The 14,822-nt window shown below is 49.9% G+C and overlaps 1 protein-coding gene across 4 annotated transcripts in view; it reads left to right on the top strand.

The window, feature by feature from the left end:
* The window catches only part of Susd4 (sushi domain containing 4), a 126,553-nt gene that overhangs the window by 97,918 nt on the left and 13,813 nt on the right, over positions 1 to 14,822 (top strand). For 2 of the 4 annotated variants that reach the window (XM_063272171.1, XM_063272172.1), the window contains exon 5: positions 1,332 to 1,519. In XM_063272171.1, the coding sequence (XP_063128241.1) occupies positions 1,332 to 1,519 (188 nt within the window). Of the gene's footprint in view, positions 1 to 1,331; positions 1,521 to 14,822 lie in introns of all 4 variants that reach the window. The other 2 variants (XM_039090566.2, NM_001105982.1) reach the window with 1 other exon arrangement.

Raw genomic sequence — 14,822 nt, forward strand, 5'->3', positions numbered from 1 at the left:
AAACAACCTAATACCCTGAGACAGGGTAAAAAGACAAAGTTCTCCTGCCTCTGGGGGTGTCTAGAAACCTCCTGACAGGTTCTGGGTTGGGGTCCCCCATATTGTGAACCTTGGTGCCTAAAGCACAGCAGCTTGATGGGTACCCCAAGATCATAAGTGCGAATGACCAGGTTTGTCCCTAAGGTCTGCACTCCTGGTGCCTCTGTCTCTCCTCACTCTGGTGCACAGGCACTGCAGCAACTGGCTGAGAGAATGACTTGAGCCCGTATGCGTATGTGGCCAAGCCAGCTCTGGAGGAGGGCTTGGTCGTCTCCCGTTATGGAAGGCAAACCCTGTGTTTGGCACTCAGAGGGAAAATGGGTCTTTTTGTTATATGCTTTTGCTTCGCATACATGCCTGCCCCCTGGAAGGATAGCACGTCACCCCGCGATGTCATGATGCACTCCAGTGACATCGCTAAATTCACCACAATTCCATGGCAGCCGGAAAGGCACGCACAGCAGAATTCTGTGCCACTGGGAATGGGACAGGCCTCAAGAGCCAAAGGCAGCCAGTGATTTAGGAGGAGAGATCCAGGGCGCGGTTTCCCACTTTTCTGATAGCACCCGAATGCTCCTTTTGGAGAAGAGACCCACTGCAAGCCTGTGCTCCTCAGAGGGCCTTCCTCCCTGGACCTTAGCAGTCATATCCTCGGGCTGCCAAGACCTGCTGAGGCAGAAGCCCGCATGTGGCCTGGGTGAGGTCTGTGTCTATTAAGCCCTCTGAGGGGTTCTCAAGTTTGAAAATCAGCACACTTTAAGGCTCTTAATCTATTTCACTTCCAACCAGATTCTCAGGAATCCAGTTGTACCAGCACAGCAAGATTCTGTCCCATGACTAAGTTTAGAAGATAGGCTGACCACATCACGGATCCCTAGCCACTGGAGTGTCTGTACCCTCCTAGGGTGCCTCAGTGTTCCTCAGCCCTGATGTCATCTTAAATGACATGGGGAGCTTCGTAAACACACAGTGACACAAGGCTCTTCTCCTGGACCCTGGGCACCGCAGGGTTGTAAAAGCCTCTCAGATGATGTTGATGGCCCACTTGGGGCAGGCTCATCTGGCTCGGGGTGCACTGACCCATACCCCACTGACCTCCTTCCTCCCCTTCTAACCCTTTATCTGACCCCCATGGTACCATTTCAGCTATACCATCAAACATCTATGTATTTGCAACCCAAGTCTGCAATGTCCTTCTGTTGCCAGGGGGCAATCCCAGAGTCCCTCTGTGCCGTTGGCCGTACACTTACCCAAAGGCTGCCCAGTGAAACCTTTCCATTTTGCTTTCACAGGCTGCCTGAGACCTCTAGCCTCTTCCAATGGCTACGTGAACATCTCCGAGTTCCAGACCTCCTTCCCTGTGGGAACTGTGATCGCTTATCGCTGCTTCCCTGGATTTAAACTCGAGGGTTCTGAGTACCTTGAGTGCTTACACAACCTTATCTGGTCGTCCAGCCCACCCCGGTGCCTTGCTCTGGAAGGTAACACATATAAGTCTTTTGGACGGGCAGGAGGTGTCTGATGGTGGCCAGTAAGGACTTTTGCTTGCTTAAACCCAGGTCACCCACCTGACCTGGAGGTATACATATGTTACAGGTGTCCCCCTGTCCCCCACCCACCTGTCACCGTTATTAGATTTTAGGGGAAGAAGGCGTATAAGAGAAAAAGCTGAAAGAATCAAATGTCAGACTTCAGAGTATTGCAAAGTTAAGCGAAGTGCCTTCAGAAATTAGCTTTCTCTGCACCGAATGATAACAGACAGCAGGGTGGCACCGTCCGTCTCGCCCCTCGGTTTATTGAGGTGTCAATGTTTCTTTCATTTTCCCGTGCGTTTATGGCAAAGCCATAAATGTTTGGCTGTAAGACACTCTTGGAAGCCTGATCACAAGACCAGTCTCTTCCCTGTCTTCATGAAATCTGAATGCTTCATAAAGTGTATGCTGATAAAGACCACTAATTAGGGGTCTGTGTGGGCTGGGGCTGGGAGCAGAGTGCCAGGGCCCCCATTTCCAGAATCAGGACAGCATCCTGGGCTTCCTAATATCCTCATTACTGAAGTCTAACGCCTGGCCTCAGCCCTGGTTTGTCTCGGGTCGGGATGTTTCATCAGATGTGCTTCTTCCTTAACCTCTGAGTAAATGGGTGGAAATGGTGGAGGAGAAAACATCCATCCCAGAGCCCAAAACCCACCCACCCCAGACCAATAACATGCCAAAGCAAACCAGTCCCTTCAAGTTTGCGGCAGCATCAGCTGGCTTCTTCCCCCAGGAGAAGTCCAGTTGAGAGTGCTGTGAGAAGTAGGGGCAGGCAGAAGGTTCTCAGAGCTGTGAGAGAAGGCTTTCATTTCTAAAGGAAGGACCAACATGGAGAGAGGTTAGCCAAAGCCATGCAGCCTCCTTGGACAAGAGTCGAAGAGGTGGAGGGGAGGGATGCCCGCCCATGCCATTCATTCTGCTACAGTCCGGCTAGGCCTTAAAGTCCCCACACATCCCTGTCTCCAACATGGACCAAATTTTATAGGGGACAAAGAACAAGATAGAAGGTTAAAGTTGAGACACCTCGTTCATTTGAAAGGCTTATAACAAAGAATATTTCAGTAAGAGCATTCAGTAGGAACTAGAGTGTGTTCGTGTGTGTGTGTGTGTGTGTGTGTGTGTGTGTATGTGTGTGTGTGTGTATTTTCTTCATCTGAAACTCAAATAGAACCGACTGTTTTGAACCTCTGCTTGCTAAAGCTTGCTAGTCTAGTCTCCAGAGACGAGGTTACCCCTTTTCCAGTGTAGTGACCTCCCCACTGTCTGCATAATGTGGGTGGGCCATGGCCAGTGGGGGCTGTCACTAAAAGGCCCATTTCCTAGTTCCTGGAGGATTTTCCATAGTCGTATAACCAAACATCAAGCGTAGTTTGAAGATATCATTGTTATGATTTTGTCAAATTGAAATGCCTGTTTCAGGATCTTTTCAGATTTGCCCTAACTGCACTTCCCGGAGTCAGTATGTAAGCCTCACTGGGGGCCTTGGAAAGCAGCCTTTTATGGAGCTGAGAGAATATGATGTGGACAGACATAAAACAAAATCTGACTTCAAGAGGCGATGAGCTAAGGCTATAAACAGGGAGCCGGGAGCAGCAGCTTCTGGCTGAACACTGGCCCCATCACTGAACACAAGGGCTGCCTGGTGCCAGCTCTGGCCACGGAGCGATCTGAGAACCCCCTGTGCCAGGAAGGCCACTGGTGCCTTCCCTACCCCACTCCCACCACTTTTTAAAAAAAGATAACTTTTGTGTCTTTGTTTTGAATGCCCTTCTCTCCAAAATATCCAAGGAAACGATGTGTGAACCTGTTCAAAGCCACACAGGCGGAAAGGGTTGCTCTGGAACACAACTAGTACCTGAGGAGACACTCAAGTCAGCAGCAGAGAGCACAGCGTTCCCTGACCATCTTCCCCTTCACATTCCTCCCACGTTTCCCCTTCCTCCTCTCTTTATGAAGTACACATTTTCATATAATTTGATTTTTTCTTTATGGTGCAGTAAAAACTACCTAACTGTGCCATGTATGCCGTACTCCTTGGGGCTTTTAAATCCATTAGTGTTCTGACCCCAGCAGGGAGTGGGGGTGGACAAGAGTTCTGTAAAAAGCTTTGCCCAACCTCTTTAACTCTTACAAATCCTCAGCCACCTACACACAGTGGACCTGTCACTCACGCATGACGTGACAGCTGTCCCAAAGCTGACATGATCGGTGGCCTGCTTAGTACTCACAGCATTGGATTCAGTCCCCAGTATTACACAGGCCAGGCACGGTGGCACACACCCATATCCCAGTACTCAGACGGCTGAAACGAGAACCAGGATCAAGGCCCTCCTTAGCTATATGATGAGTCAGGGCCAACCATCTCAAAAATAAGAAAACAGGACTGGTTCAGGGACATCCTTCATCCCTGGCCTCCATATACCTGCTCTTGTGTGTATATACCTTACACAGAACACACACACACACACACACACACACACACACACACACACACACACACAGACTTTAGATAGACTAGAATAGGAAGTGATTTTGATCATATGATAACATATTTAATGCTTCTAAGGAGTACTTGACATGTAGTGCTCATCAAGGGTACTGCCGCCCTTAGATTTAGGTGTAAAGTCACCCTTCGTTAGTTATAGCTCTGAATAGAATTCCCAGGCTTTAAGGCTCATGTAGTGTGGCACTGTCTGTTTGGTCAGGTGCTATTGTGGCTCTCTGCGTGTTCTTAACTGTGTTTGGAAATAGCTCCTAATAACAGTGATCACTTAGGGATGGGTGGTGGCGGGCTGGAGACATGGTTCAGTGGTTAAGAGCACTGACTGCTCTTGCAGAGGTCCTGAGTTCTATTCCCAACAACCACATGGTGGCTCACAACCATCTGTAATGGGATCCGATGCCCTCTTCTGGTGTGTCTGAGGACAGCGACAGTGTACTCATATACATAAAAATAAATAAATGTTTCTTAAAAGGATGGGTGGTGGCACACACCTTTAATATCGGACCTAGAAGGCAGAGACAAGCCTGCCTGTGTGAGTTTAAGGCCAGCCTGGTCTACAGAGTGGGTTCCAGAACAGCTAGACAAAGAAACCCCAGCTTGAAACAAAACAAAACAAAACAAAAACAATGGTCACTTAATTGAAAACTGGCAGGCTGCATGTTGTGCCCTCACCATCTGGCCCTCACAACCTCTCTTTCCTGTTCTCAGCTCCATCTCCCTGATGAGCAGACCCAGGCTTCTAAAGGCTCAATGATGGGTGCAATAGAGTACGAGATGGAGCTGGGACCAAGCCTGGGCCTCTGTCGCTTCAAAGCCACTGGTCTTGCCTAGTTAACTTGCAGGGATTGCCTTACAGGCTAACAGGAAGATAATCTGGTGTTTTTATAGTTGTTTTTGAAGTTGAAAAGAATGGGCAGTAGTGGAGTCATCATTCTAGTCTAGTTGTCCCCCTAGAGCCATGCCAGAGGGAGGAAGGTTCATTGGAGCTGTAGGTGTTCCTTGCTGCCTCCCATCAGTACTGGGCGTCCCTGGCTACAGCGGAGCCCATTTCAGCAAGGCAGCAGAGAGCATCGGTCCCTTTCACAGCCCCAGACAGTGACACCTTGGTGGGTGAAGAGCCAACATTTGAAGGACAGGTGTGGGCGATCCCGTCATCAAGTTCAGGCTTCATGAGTTGATGGCCTGGAAGCGAAGGTCCTGGCAGTGCCCTCAAGAGTCCCAGGGGGACACAGGTTCTTGAAGCCCTGCGCCATTCCACTCATCTTGCCAGCAGTGGGCACGTTCTGGAAGGCACATGTGTTTCCGTGTTCCTATCACGGGATAAAGGGCTCTGAGAACATGAAGGCTTAACGTTTAACCCTGCTGTAACAGATGAATATAATCATGCATTTGGGCCTGACAGTATTCTATGGTCCTTACACATTGGCCTGTTTTTGTAGGCCTGTCTGTCTGTCTGTCTGTCCTCGTGTGGCTGCGTCTTAGTTCTTTCCTTTCTCAGGCCTTTTGACCTCTGTGGCTGTTACCCTCTGTCTGTGTCTTTCCCACACTTCCATGCCGAATCCAAATCTTCTTTTTATAGGATGCCTTTGTTGGTGAGCAGTCTCCTGGTTCTGTGTGCTAAGAGCTCTGTTGCCTGTCTACCAAACACTCTCCAGGCCCGGAGCAGTACTGAGCTCTGGGCACCAGGGAACTCCAGGGAAAAAAGGGACATCATTCAGCTACTTGCAGAGCTGACAGTCTAACAGATTCATAACCGACCTCATCCTCTTGAGACCTTCATCATTACCGTAGTCGGATGTCCACTTGCAGCTACTTTTACCAAAGGGCACATCCGAGCTTCTGCTGTGGGGAGGGCTGGGAGGGCGAGATTCGTGGGAGATAACACAATTGCAAAGTGAAATTTCTACCCAGAGATATATGACTTCTTATTTTCTCAGAGTCTGGGCAGTGGTGTGTTTTCTGTCTGCACTTAAGCTTTAGGAAGTGTGCGTCTCTCCTGTCTGAAAGGATTTCCTTCTGCAGCTCCACAGAGCTCTTCAGGCTGTGTGAATACCTTGGCATGTGTGGAGGGTGCTTGCCCAAGGGCTTGTAGGATGTGAGTGTGGGAGAGAGTGAATTACCCGGGTGGCAGGTCAACTCTACTTGTAGTCAACTACACATGCTCTAAATGTTAGAGGGAAGCAGGTGGGCACACAGTTTAGGAAAAGGAGATAAAAACTGCCTAGAATCCCCAGAGCACCGTGAGGCTGGGACTGTGGAAGACTTCTGTGTGTGGTTCCAGTGTGCGGCTCTTCTGAAGATGAACCCTCAGAAGGTGCTTAGTGTCTAGAACATTCTCTAACATCCAGGCTTCCGGGTGGTCAGGAAGTAGCATGTGTGCTTTGCATGTCTAGTTAGAGAAATTCCTGGCAACTATTTTCCCAAATGGGAGATCAGGAACAGAAGTGATCGTGTGACCAAGAAAATACAAGCAAAGAAAGGGTCAAGAGAAGAGGTGACTGAAGCATGAAGTTGGAATTCGGAGTCCGTAGCTTAAGATTTCTGTGCACTTAAGAAGTCTGCACCCATATTTGTAGCTGTAAATGGCTAATCCTCTCTGAGCTCCCGGCGAGCGACCGCACTTCTTGCTACCTGCCAGAGTTCTCTGGATTATGGAATGAAAAGACACACCACATACTCGCACGCACGCACACAAAACCTTTATATTTTGATATGCCTTGACTAGCTCAATGGTTGGGCACTTCCAAACTTCCTCGTGGTGAGCACACACCCCCTCAATATTCCCGAGTTAACACTCTCTGAATCTTTATTTTATCTTGGCTGCCCTGTTTTCCTTCTGGGCCTCCCTCCCATGGGGCCGCTTTCCCTTGGCACCTACATTGCTGGGTGATTTCTCTCCTGCAGCTCTTAACTCTGATCTCCCCGCTTCCGAGCCATGGTGATTCTGTTCTTCTCTCCCTTGCGTTCCTTGCCAGAGAGACCTCCCATGCCTGTCCATGGCCCAGCTCACAGGGTAAGGTGGAGGTATAATCAGTGACAGATCCAGTCACAGAGCAGGCTGCAGTTGCAGTGTGGGTTCCTTAGAACCTACGAGTGCCCAAGGTCCTTTTAGATCGGCATTCTTTCATAAGAAAAGGAGGAAAAATAAGAAACTGAAGAACCCTTTTTGGCCAAATGTGAAATAACTTGAAAGGTTCCAATTTGAGATCAAACCTCAAAGCCAGCTTGGATACATTCAGGTATAAGAGGCGGATGGCCTAGCAGGTGCCTTTCATGATTTCTCCCTCTGGGACTCCCACCTTCACCAGGAAGCACATGGGGACTTCAAAGCACAGGTAGCAGGAATCCGAAGTCTTCTGGTCAGAGGCCTTCTTTGCCGGCTACAGAGCGCTCCTAGGAGACATGCTGCCTCACCTCACAAACCCACCAACCACTCTCACCTCAGTGGGTAGCGGGGGAACTGAGAGCACCGGGAGTCCAGCCTCTTCCCAAGAGTGGCTGTCAATCACGGCCCATGATGAAACCCACTGCTCCCAGGTCGCTCCCTCCAGCCACAGCTGGGGTCCTCCGGCTCACATGTGTCAGCTGCTTGTGACCGTTCACAAAGCAAGTGACAGAGACTTAGAATCTCTCCCTTTTCTACCCGGTCGTCCAAACAAGACCAGCTCGGAGTAGCCATGTGCAGCTTAGTTCTCTAAAGTATTCCGCCTAGACTTTGAAAGCAGAGGAGAGGCAAGGAGAAAACCTACCCCAGGAACATCACGGATCTGACAGTTATTTTCCCTGCAGAGCCAAGTATTGAACCCAGGGCCTTGGACATGCCAGGCGGGTGCCCTGGTACTGAGGTCCATCCACAGCACCTGTTATAGACTCTCCAGGCTGGCCTTCAATTTGCTGTCCTCTTGCTTCAACCTCGGGGGTATTGAGATAGCGAGCCTGGGCCACCATAACTATGCTCATTTTCAGTTACCGATTACAGAAGACAAAGCCGTAGATATGGCCGCTGCATCCCTCATTCACCCTCCCACGCCATGCTCCAGCACTCCTCTGTGTAGATGAATGGGAGCATCGAAGCTGGCTCTGCTGTGGCCTTGAGGCCTGTAGGTGCTGTGCCCACTGAGGTCCCCACACACAGCTCCAGGCTCGGACCCTACCAAGCTGCTTGGCATGGGGGAGGGCCCCTGCTCCTCCCTCACCCCTCCCTTCTGTACCAGCATTCTTGATCATGAAGAAATGATATTCCTAACTGTTGCTGTCCCTAGAACAACCCTTTGCTGGAAGAGAGCTTCTCCCCTTCTTCCTAGCCATGACCCCAGATGTACTCTCATTCCCCAAACCAACTTAGACCGCTTGTCATTTTGAAGTTCTTCCTCCAAGCTCACACAGTGGGGCCTTTATTCTCGGATTGCTTCCTGGTCACAGTCACAAGCAGGTGTGATGTCGGCCGAGGAGAGCTCTCTGTCCTCTCCAAACCTTAGATTAGATCTCAGCTAAAATCACTGGAGGCTATGCTGTCTGGACTTCAAGTGGAACAGAAAGAAAGGCATAAGAAAAGCCATGTTCCAGAATATGTGTCTCCTGAAACCCGGGCCTTTTTACACAACACTTGTGGCCCTCTAGGACCCAGAGGCCCCGTTCTGGCAGCCACATTTTCTGACTGGTTTGTACCAGAGGCCATTCTGCCCAGGGAGATTGCTTCTGAGAGGTGATTTGGGGCATGTGATTCCAGTTAGGTAGGCCAGCCAGCTCAGTCCCACGGTCAGCCTCGTCCCATCCTCTCTGCTTCTGCAGGGTCATCTGAGAGACAGACATGCCGTTTGTCAACTTTCTTCAGCCTTGAGCCAGTTCCAAGTAATGAGTCTTTTACAGAAAGGAGAGAGTCTGGATAATGCCCTTTGGCCTTGGGTGCCACCTACAAGGAAGACAGATCCAGAAGCCGCCCTGCCCCAAGATGGCGCTCTTCCCCTGAACTTCCCGTTGTGTGACCTGCTCTTTACCCATCACTGTTCACTGAAGTGTGGAGTTTTGGTGTGCAAAAGCTTTTGCCTGCGTGTGCTCGCAGGGTGGAGAGGATGTGGCCTATGATTGTCCCCAAGATGCCCTGCATACCTCCGTACAGCAGTGGGCACTGTGGTACTTTTCTTCCCCCTCCCCCACCCCCCTCAGCTAAAGCCACAGCAGCACCAGAGCTGTACTGAATGCATGGCTCTGCTGATTAGAATTCAAGTCTTGCTCACCTCAGCTGTAGTGATAATAGCAGTGACCAGGCGGTCACCCAGCCCCTCCCCCTCAGCTTCCCACCCCCTGAGTAGACCAGCTGGCTGGGGCACAGTCTCCATTAGCCTCTCCTGGCCCTTGAGGCTCCCTGCAGACTCACCCGCCATCCCGGCAGCAGCTGGATGCAATATAAAATTGAATCAGTAGAAAGTGAGGAAAAGAGCAGTCACTGCCTCTTCTCTCTCCTCTTTCTCCAACGTAGCCGTGGGGCCTCTCTTCACAGAAAGTGCAAGGAGGCCTCCTGGCTTACATCTGCCCCAAGTTCTCCCCTCCTCTACCACATTTGGGATTACTGTCCTCCAGGCTCTGAGACCCATAGAGCCCTCTTGCAAAAGCGGTTCCCAGGTAGCCTTGTCCCTGGCGGTTTCTATTCCAGCCACCTCTGTCTGACTTTTATTTTTTACAAACTGTGTTCCTACTCAGGATGTTTTGAAAGAAGAGCTGCGGTCAGGCTTCCTTACGTTAGTTTGTTTTGTCTTTTGTGTAACCCAGGTGGGTCTAGAAGTTGTTATGTAGCTGATGCTGGCCCCAAACATGCAGCAATCCTCCTGCCTCTGCCCCCAAAGCTGAGATTGCAGCTATGTGCCACCACATATAAAAATCTGGAAATCTGCCCTTAGTTCTGCCTTCCTGAGAGTAAAGTGGTTTGCTGGGATCGTAAGACTCCCAACCTCTTCTCAGACTCCCAGCCGTCAGCACACAGGGGGTGGCTAATTTATTATCTCAGACAGGTACCTGGCTGACACTAGGCAAAGTCATAGGGTTTAGGGAATCTTATTCTCAAAAACAAAGGGGTTTTCACTTGCTTCGAAGACAAGCATGTGTTTCCTGGTCCTGGGAGAGAGGAAAGCTCTGCCTTGCTCCACCGCAGGGATTGGGTCTTGAAACACTCGGAGGTCAATTGTGAGCACAGACTGCGTGCTCTGGTCTGGTCACGATGCTAGTGGTTCTGTCCCCTTTGGGGCACTTGGTGCCCTCACCGTGAAATGCCTGTGACAGGCACTGTCTGTCTGACAGCCACCTTGCCAGTGACCCCGGGAGGTATCGTCTCAGCAGGCAATTCTGCTACTGAGTTGCTCATAAGCAGCAGTAAATTATCCTAATGCTGTTTTCATGCGCTGCTGTACAGGACAGCAGGGTGATTACGAGAGGACAGCAGCCTGCATGCGGCACCTGCCCTCGTCACCGTCACCATGCCTAATGTTTTCCTTCCTTCTACAATGAGTTATTGCTGGTGATGACTTCCACCACCCACCCACCCCCCCAGTCACAGATGTCTGTGCTTCAAAGAAATTCTGTCCTAACACTGAGAACGATTTCCCTGCTCCTCCACCAGGACCTCTCCCTCCTACCCCTTACCCCCTCCTCTTCTTCCTCCTCCTTTATCTTTTCCTTCCTAATTTCTGCCTACATTGAATTAAGAAACACTGACATTTTCCTCTTAAAGCATACACATTTTTAGAGCTGGAGAGAGGGCTCAGTGGTTAGCCATTCTCCAGAAGGCCTGGTTTCCATTCCTAGCAGCTCATAACGCACTGTAACTCCAGGGCTGGGACATCTGATGCCCTCTTCTGGCTTCCCCCAGTACTGCATGCATGCTTTGCCCAGACACACACACACACACACACACACACACACACGTATGCCAGCCCCTCCCCTGCAAAAAAAGCCAGATTTTTCCCCCTGTTTTCTAGGAAGACCTAAGGCTTCACTAGTGTCCCACCTCACAAATGAGCTCAGGCTCTTCCTACTCTTCCCCCAGGCTCAGTAATTCGCTGGTTTAGCCCCTTGGCAGGGCCTGCCTTGTTTCCTTTCCTTTCCTTTACTCTTGTTGCAAACATGTCCATTAATGTTCATCTCTTCTGGACTCTGACAATGAAATGGTTCTTCTTTCTAAACTCCATTTAGGAGAGAAATTTCAGCTGAGGCCAAAGGAACAGGACAGGCAATTCTTCCATAGAGACCCCAAAGGAAAATCGGCCCCCTACCAGGCCACTGTCCCCCGGCAGGCCGCTGGTCCTGGGGTACCAGTCTGTGGCAAAAGCAGGAAGTGGTTCCTTCACAGGGTTCAGGGTCCTTACCAAATCCATCCCCACTGTAGCCCACGGTTCTTCACATTGCCTCGCAGATGAGCAAGCCTCTGTTTTGGAAGGCTTAAGTACCAGCCTCCTTAGAGAAGCACAGTGAGTCACCGACTGTGGCGGGTACTTTGAGCTCCTCACCAAAGGGGCGACTTCATTGTGCTCGGATGTAGCTGGCCACTACAAATGGGAATTTCTCATCTTTGCCCTTAAACCCTAGAATCTCAGCCAGCCCTGCTCCAGGCAGAATTTATTTCCTCCTTCCCTCTCTGGGAAGTAGGATGGCTTGTATTTCATAGTAATAAAACCTCTTGCAATCAGGTACAACACAGAAAGTAATAAATCCCCTGTATCACTCTGGGGCCGTGCCAGCCTGGCAGAGTGGTTGGGGGTCATTTTCCTTGTTTTTCTTTTCCTTCTGTCTGCCAGCTTCCCACTCCTGCCCCACTACCCCTCGTGAACCACCACCACACCAGCCAGAAGCATTAGGTATATGATCTGTACATATACTGCCTTGTGAGGCAGCATCCAGATCACAGAGAAGGATAGACTGACCAGCCAGCACGCCCTAAAAATCCACCCCTCGGTGCCCCCAGCCGTGTGGGCTCTGTGCGTCTGTTCAACAGGCACTGCACTGGCTCTCTCTCCCTTCCCGCCTTTGCTTGTTCTCAGACAGGGCACTCATCCATTCTCGCTCCCACCTTCCTCTTTTCTACCCTTCTTCCCAACACTTGTCTGTATGCCTTGGCAGCGCATAGCATGTGACTTTCCTTGCAGGGCATACTGGAACACTTAATTCTACCATGAGTCTTAGGAACGCTGCCCCACAGGCTAAGACATAGCCATTTTCTCTGTGAAACCTGCAACCACGTCCAACAGTATGTGCACGCATGCTCAGATGGGACAAACAGCTGCCTCTGGATGCTCTCTCCTCACCCACCAGGGCTTCGTATAAGATTGGAATAAGAAAGCACCCATTTTTAAGGGAAAAAAGGGGGCTCGAAAACTCAAGGCTCTACCTGAGGGACTGAGGTGAGAAGAGCTGAGGTCCTCGTGGGCCCCCGCGAAAGGGAAACCGGAAGGTGGAGACTCCTGGTAGGAAATGATCTGTGATCCTGGCAGCTGACAAACGCATCTAGCAGTGATGCTTATATTAACATCAGTTGCTGCCTGAAGAGCCTGCCGCTCCATGTAGCCTTTGGATTGGCTGTTCCTGTTAGAAATAAGGCTTGAGGCTCCGAGGGAGACTAATGTTAATGCTTGAAACAGTAAGAGAAAGGCTTAACATAGAGACGTCTCCTGCTTCCAGCCTGTCTGCCACAGCGCGTCAAGAGTGACACGGGGGACAGCAAGATGTCCCGTGAGTCAAGGTGCTTGCCGCCAAGTCTGATGATCTGGATTTAATTCCTGGAACTCACATGGTTGAAGTAAAACACTGACTCTCACAGGTTGCTCTCTGCCCTCCACACACAAATAAGCAAGAGTGAAAATAAAACAAACACCATGCTTTCACTCTGTCGAGTTGCCCTAGATTAGCCAGGTTGCAAAGCCAGTGTCCAATGCCCTCTGTGGGGAGCTTAGGCTCCCTCCCATGTTGTACCTGCCTCTGACACTGTACATGAATAGCCGAGGCTGAGTCGAAGTTGCATCCTAAGCCTCTCTCTACTTACGAGTTCCCTTGACCTCGAATGCTTTGCACTGAAATGGTACCAGGGCATCTGACTCAGCAGACTGATGTCCATCCCACCTATGGCCTAAAGCTTGCATTAGCCTTTCAGACCGGGAACCTATAAGACTCAGCCAGATCCCCTTTCAGCCCTGGGTGTGTGTGGGGGGGGGGGCAAACCAAACACCATGCGTGCACATGTGTATTTACAAGATTCGTTGTCCAGTGTTCAAGTGCTGCTGTCAATTGCTCTGTACTGGTGGGCAGTATTTTACCCATTGGTGCGTTCATGCTTACGAAGGGGTTATTGGTATTTATTTTAAAGGTGCTAGATTTAATTTGGCTATACGGTTGTAATACTTAACCTTGAGTTCCCCACAAGCACGGCACTATTGCTGTTTTCTTTTCTTTTTCTTTAATTTAAGAAAATGTACTTAATAATGAAACAGCTGATGAGGAACGCTTTTCTACTGGGGTCCTGTCTGAAGCCTTGTAGCACTGAGCCACTAAAATGTTCACTGTTCTGTGCTTTTAAGCAAAATTTCTATTGTAATTAAGGGAAATCCAGAGAGAAGAGGGAACGAGAGGGAAAGCAAGAGAGACAGAGGCAGAAGAGAGAGAGAGAGAGAGAGAGAGAGAGAGAGAGAGAGAGAGAGACTGTGTGTGCACGTTAGCTATACAATGAGTCTGTTTGACAAAGCAAACAAAAATCTTGAGGTTCAGAATGTCCCACACTAATTTAGCTGTGTGTCACCGTGGTCTAGCCTGTGGAAGGAGAGTTTGAGAACCACCAGGATATTCTAGCCACCTTGAACCTTGCATGGTCTCTGGTGGTGCAGACCTTTGTGAGCTGCAGAGAGAGGGAGAAAAGGCAAGGGACAAACCCATCTTACATGAGAGCTTTCTGGTCTACCTTGTGGAGCACATGCCTCCCTTTCATCTTGAACCCCCGATTCCTCTTGAAGAAATAAAGAAGTCGTGATTGCCGCCATCGGGGGTTCTGACTGCAGCAGGTTATATGTTGAAAAGGGGACCCCAACTTCAGACCAGCACATTGTGTCCTCACCTGGTGGTGGCTGAGACTGCCCTTGGTGTAGCCGAGGCTCCCGTCATTCCAGGGAATAGTTGCATCCATGGAGCACAGAAACACGCTTCTGACTTCAGCCCATCTTTCCCTGCTGCGAAGGCTGTCAGTAAATTGCAGGTTCACACCAGCTGCCTCATCCGTGCGCTCTCCCATGGCTTCTATGTGGCTGTGACACACAGCACATTGCTTATGTGAGGCCTCGTTTTTATTTGTTTGTTTTCACACCAAAGTTGAACAGCCGTCAAGAGATGTGTGCTGCATTTCTTCAGAGCACTCACTGCAGTGACCCTGAGCTAGAGAGCAGGTCACAGGGACCTGCTGGGACCACTGGGTCCTATAAATCTTGAACACCATCTGTCAGTGTATCTCAGTTCAAGAGGACACTGTTTTCTACCCTGCCTGGAAACATGCAGAGCCCAGTTCACGATCGTTAGCTCACTTGGGCGGACACATTTATCGGTGTCCTGTGTTGTTACGACAAAAGTGGAGAATGCAATGTGCTGTATAACATTTATTGATTTTTCCCTGAGCTAAAAGTAAAGTTTTTCAGATGTCACCTTGGAAACATCTGTGACTTTGGCATGTAGGGGTCCATAAAGCTTCCTGGATTCATTACCTAAACTAAAGTCGGACT

This window comes from Rattus norvegicus, chromosome 13 (genome assembly GCF_036323735.1).
Source record: "Rattus norvegicus strain BN/NHsdMcwi chromosome 13, GRCr8, whole genome shotgun sequence".
In the NCBI taxonomy this organism is placed as follows: Eukaryota; Metazoa; Chordata; class Mammalia; order Rodentia; family Muridae; genus Rattus; species Rattus norvegicus.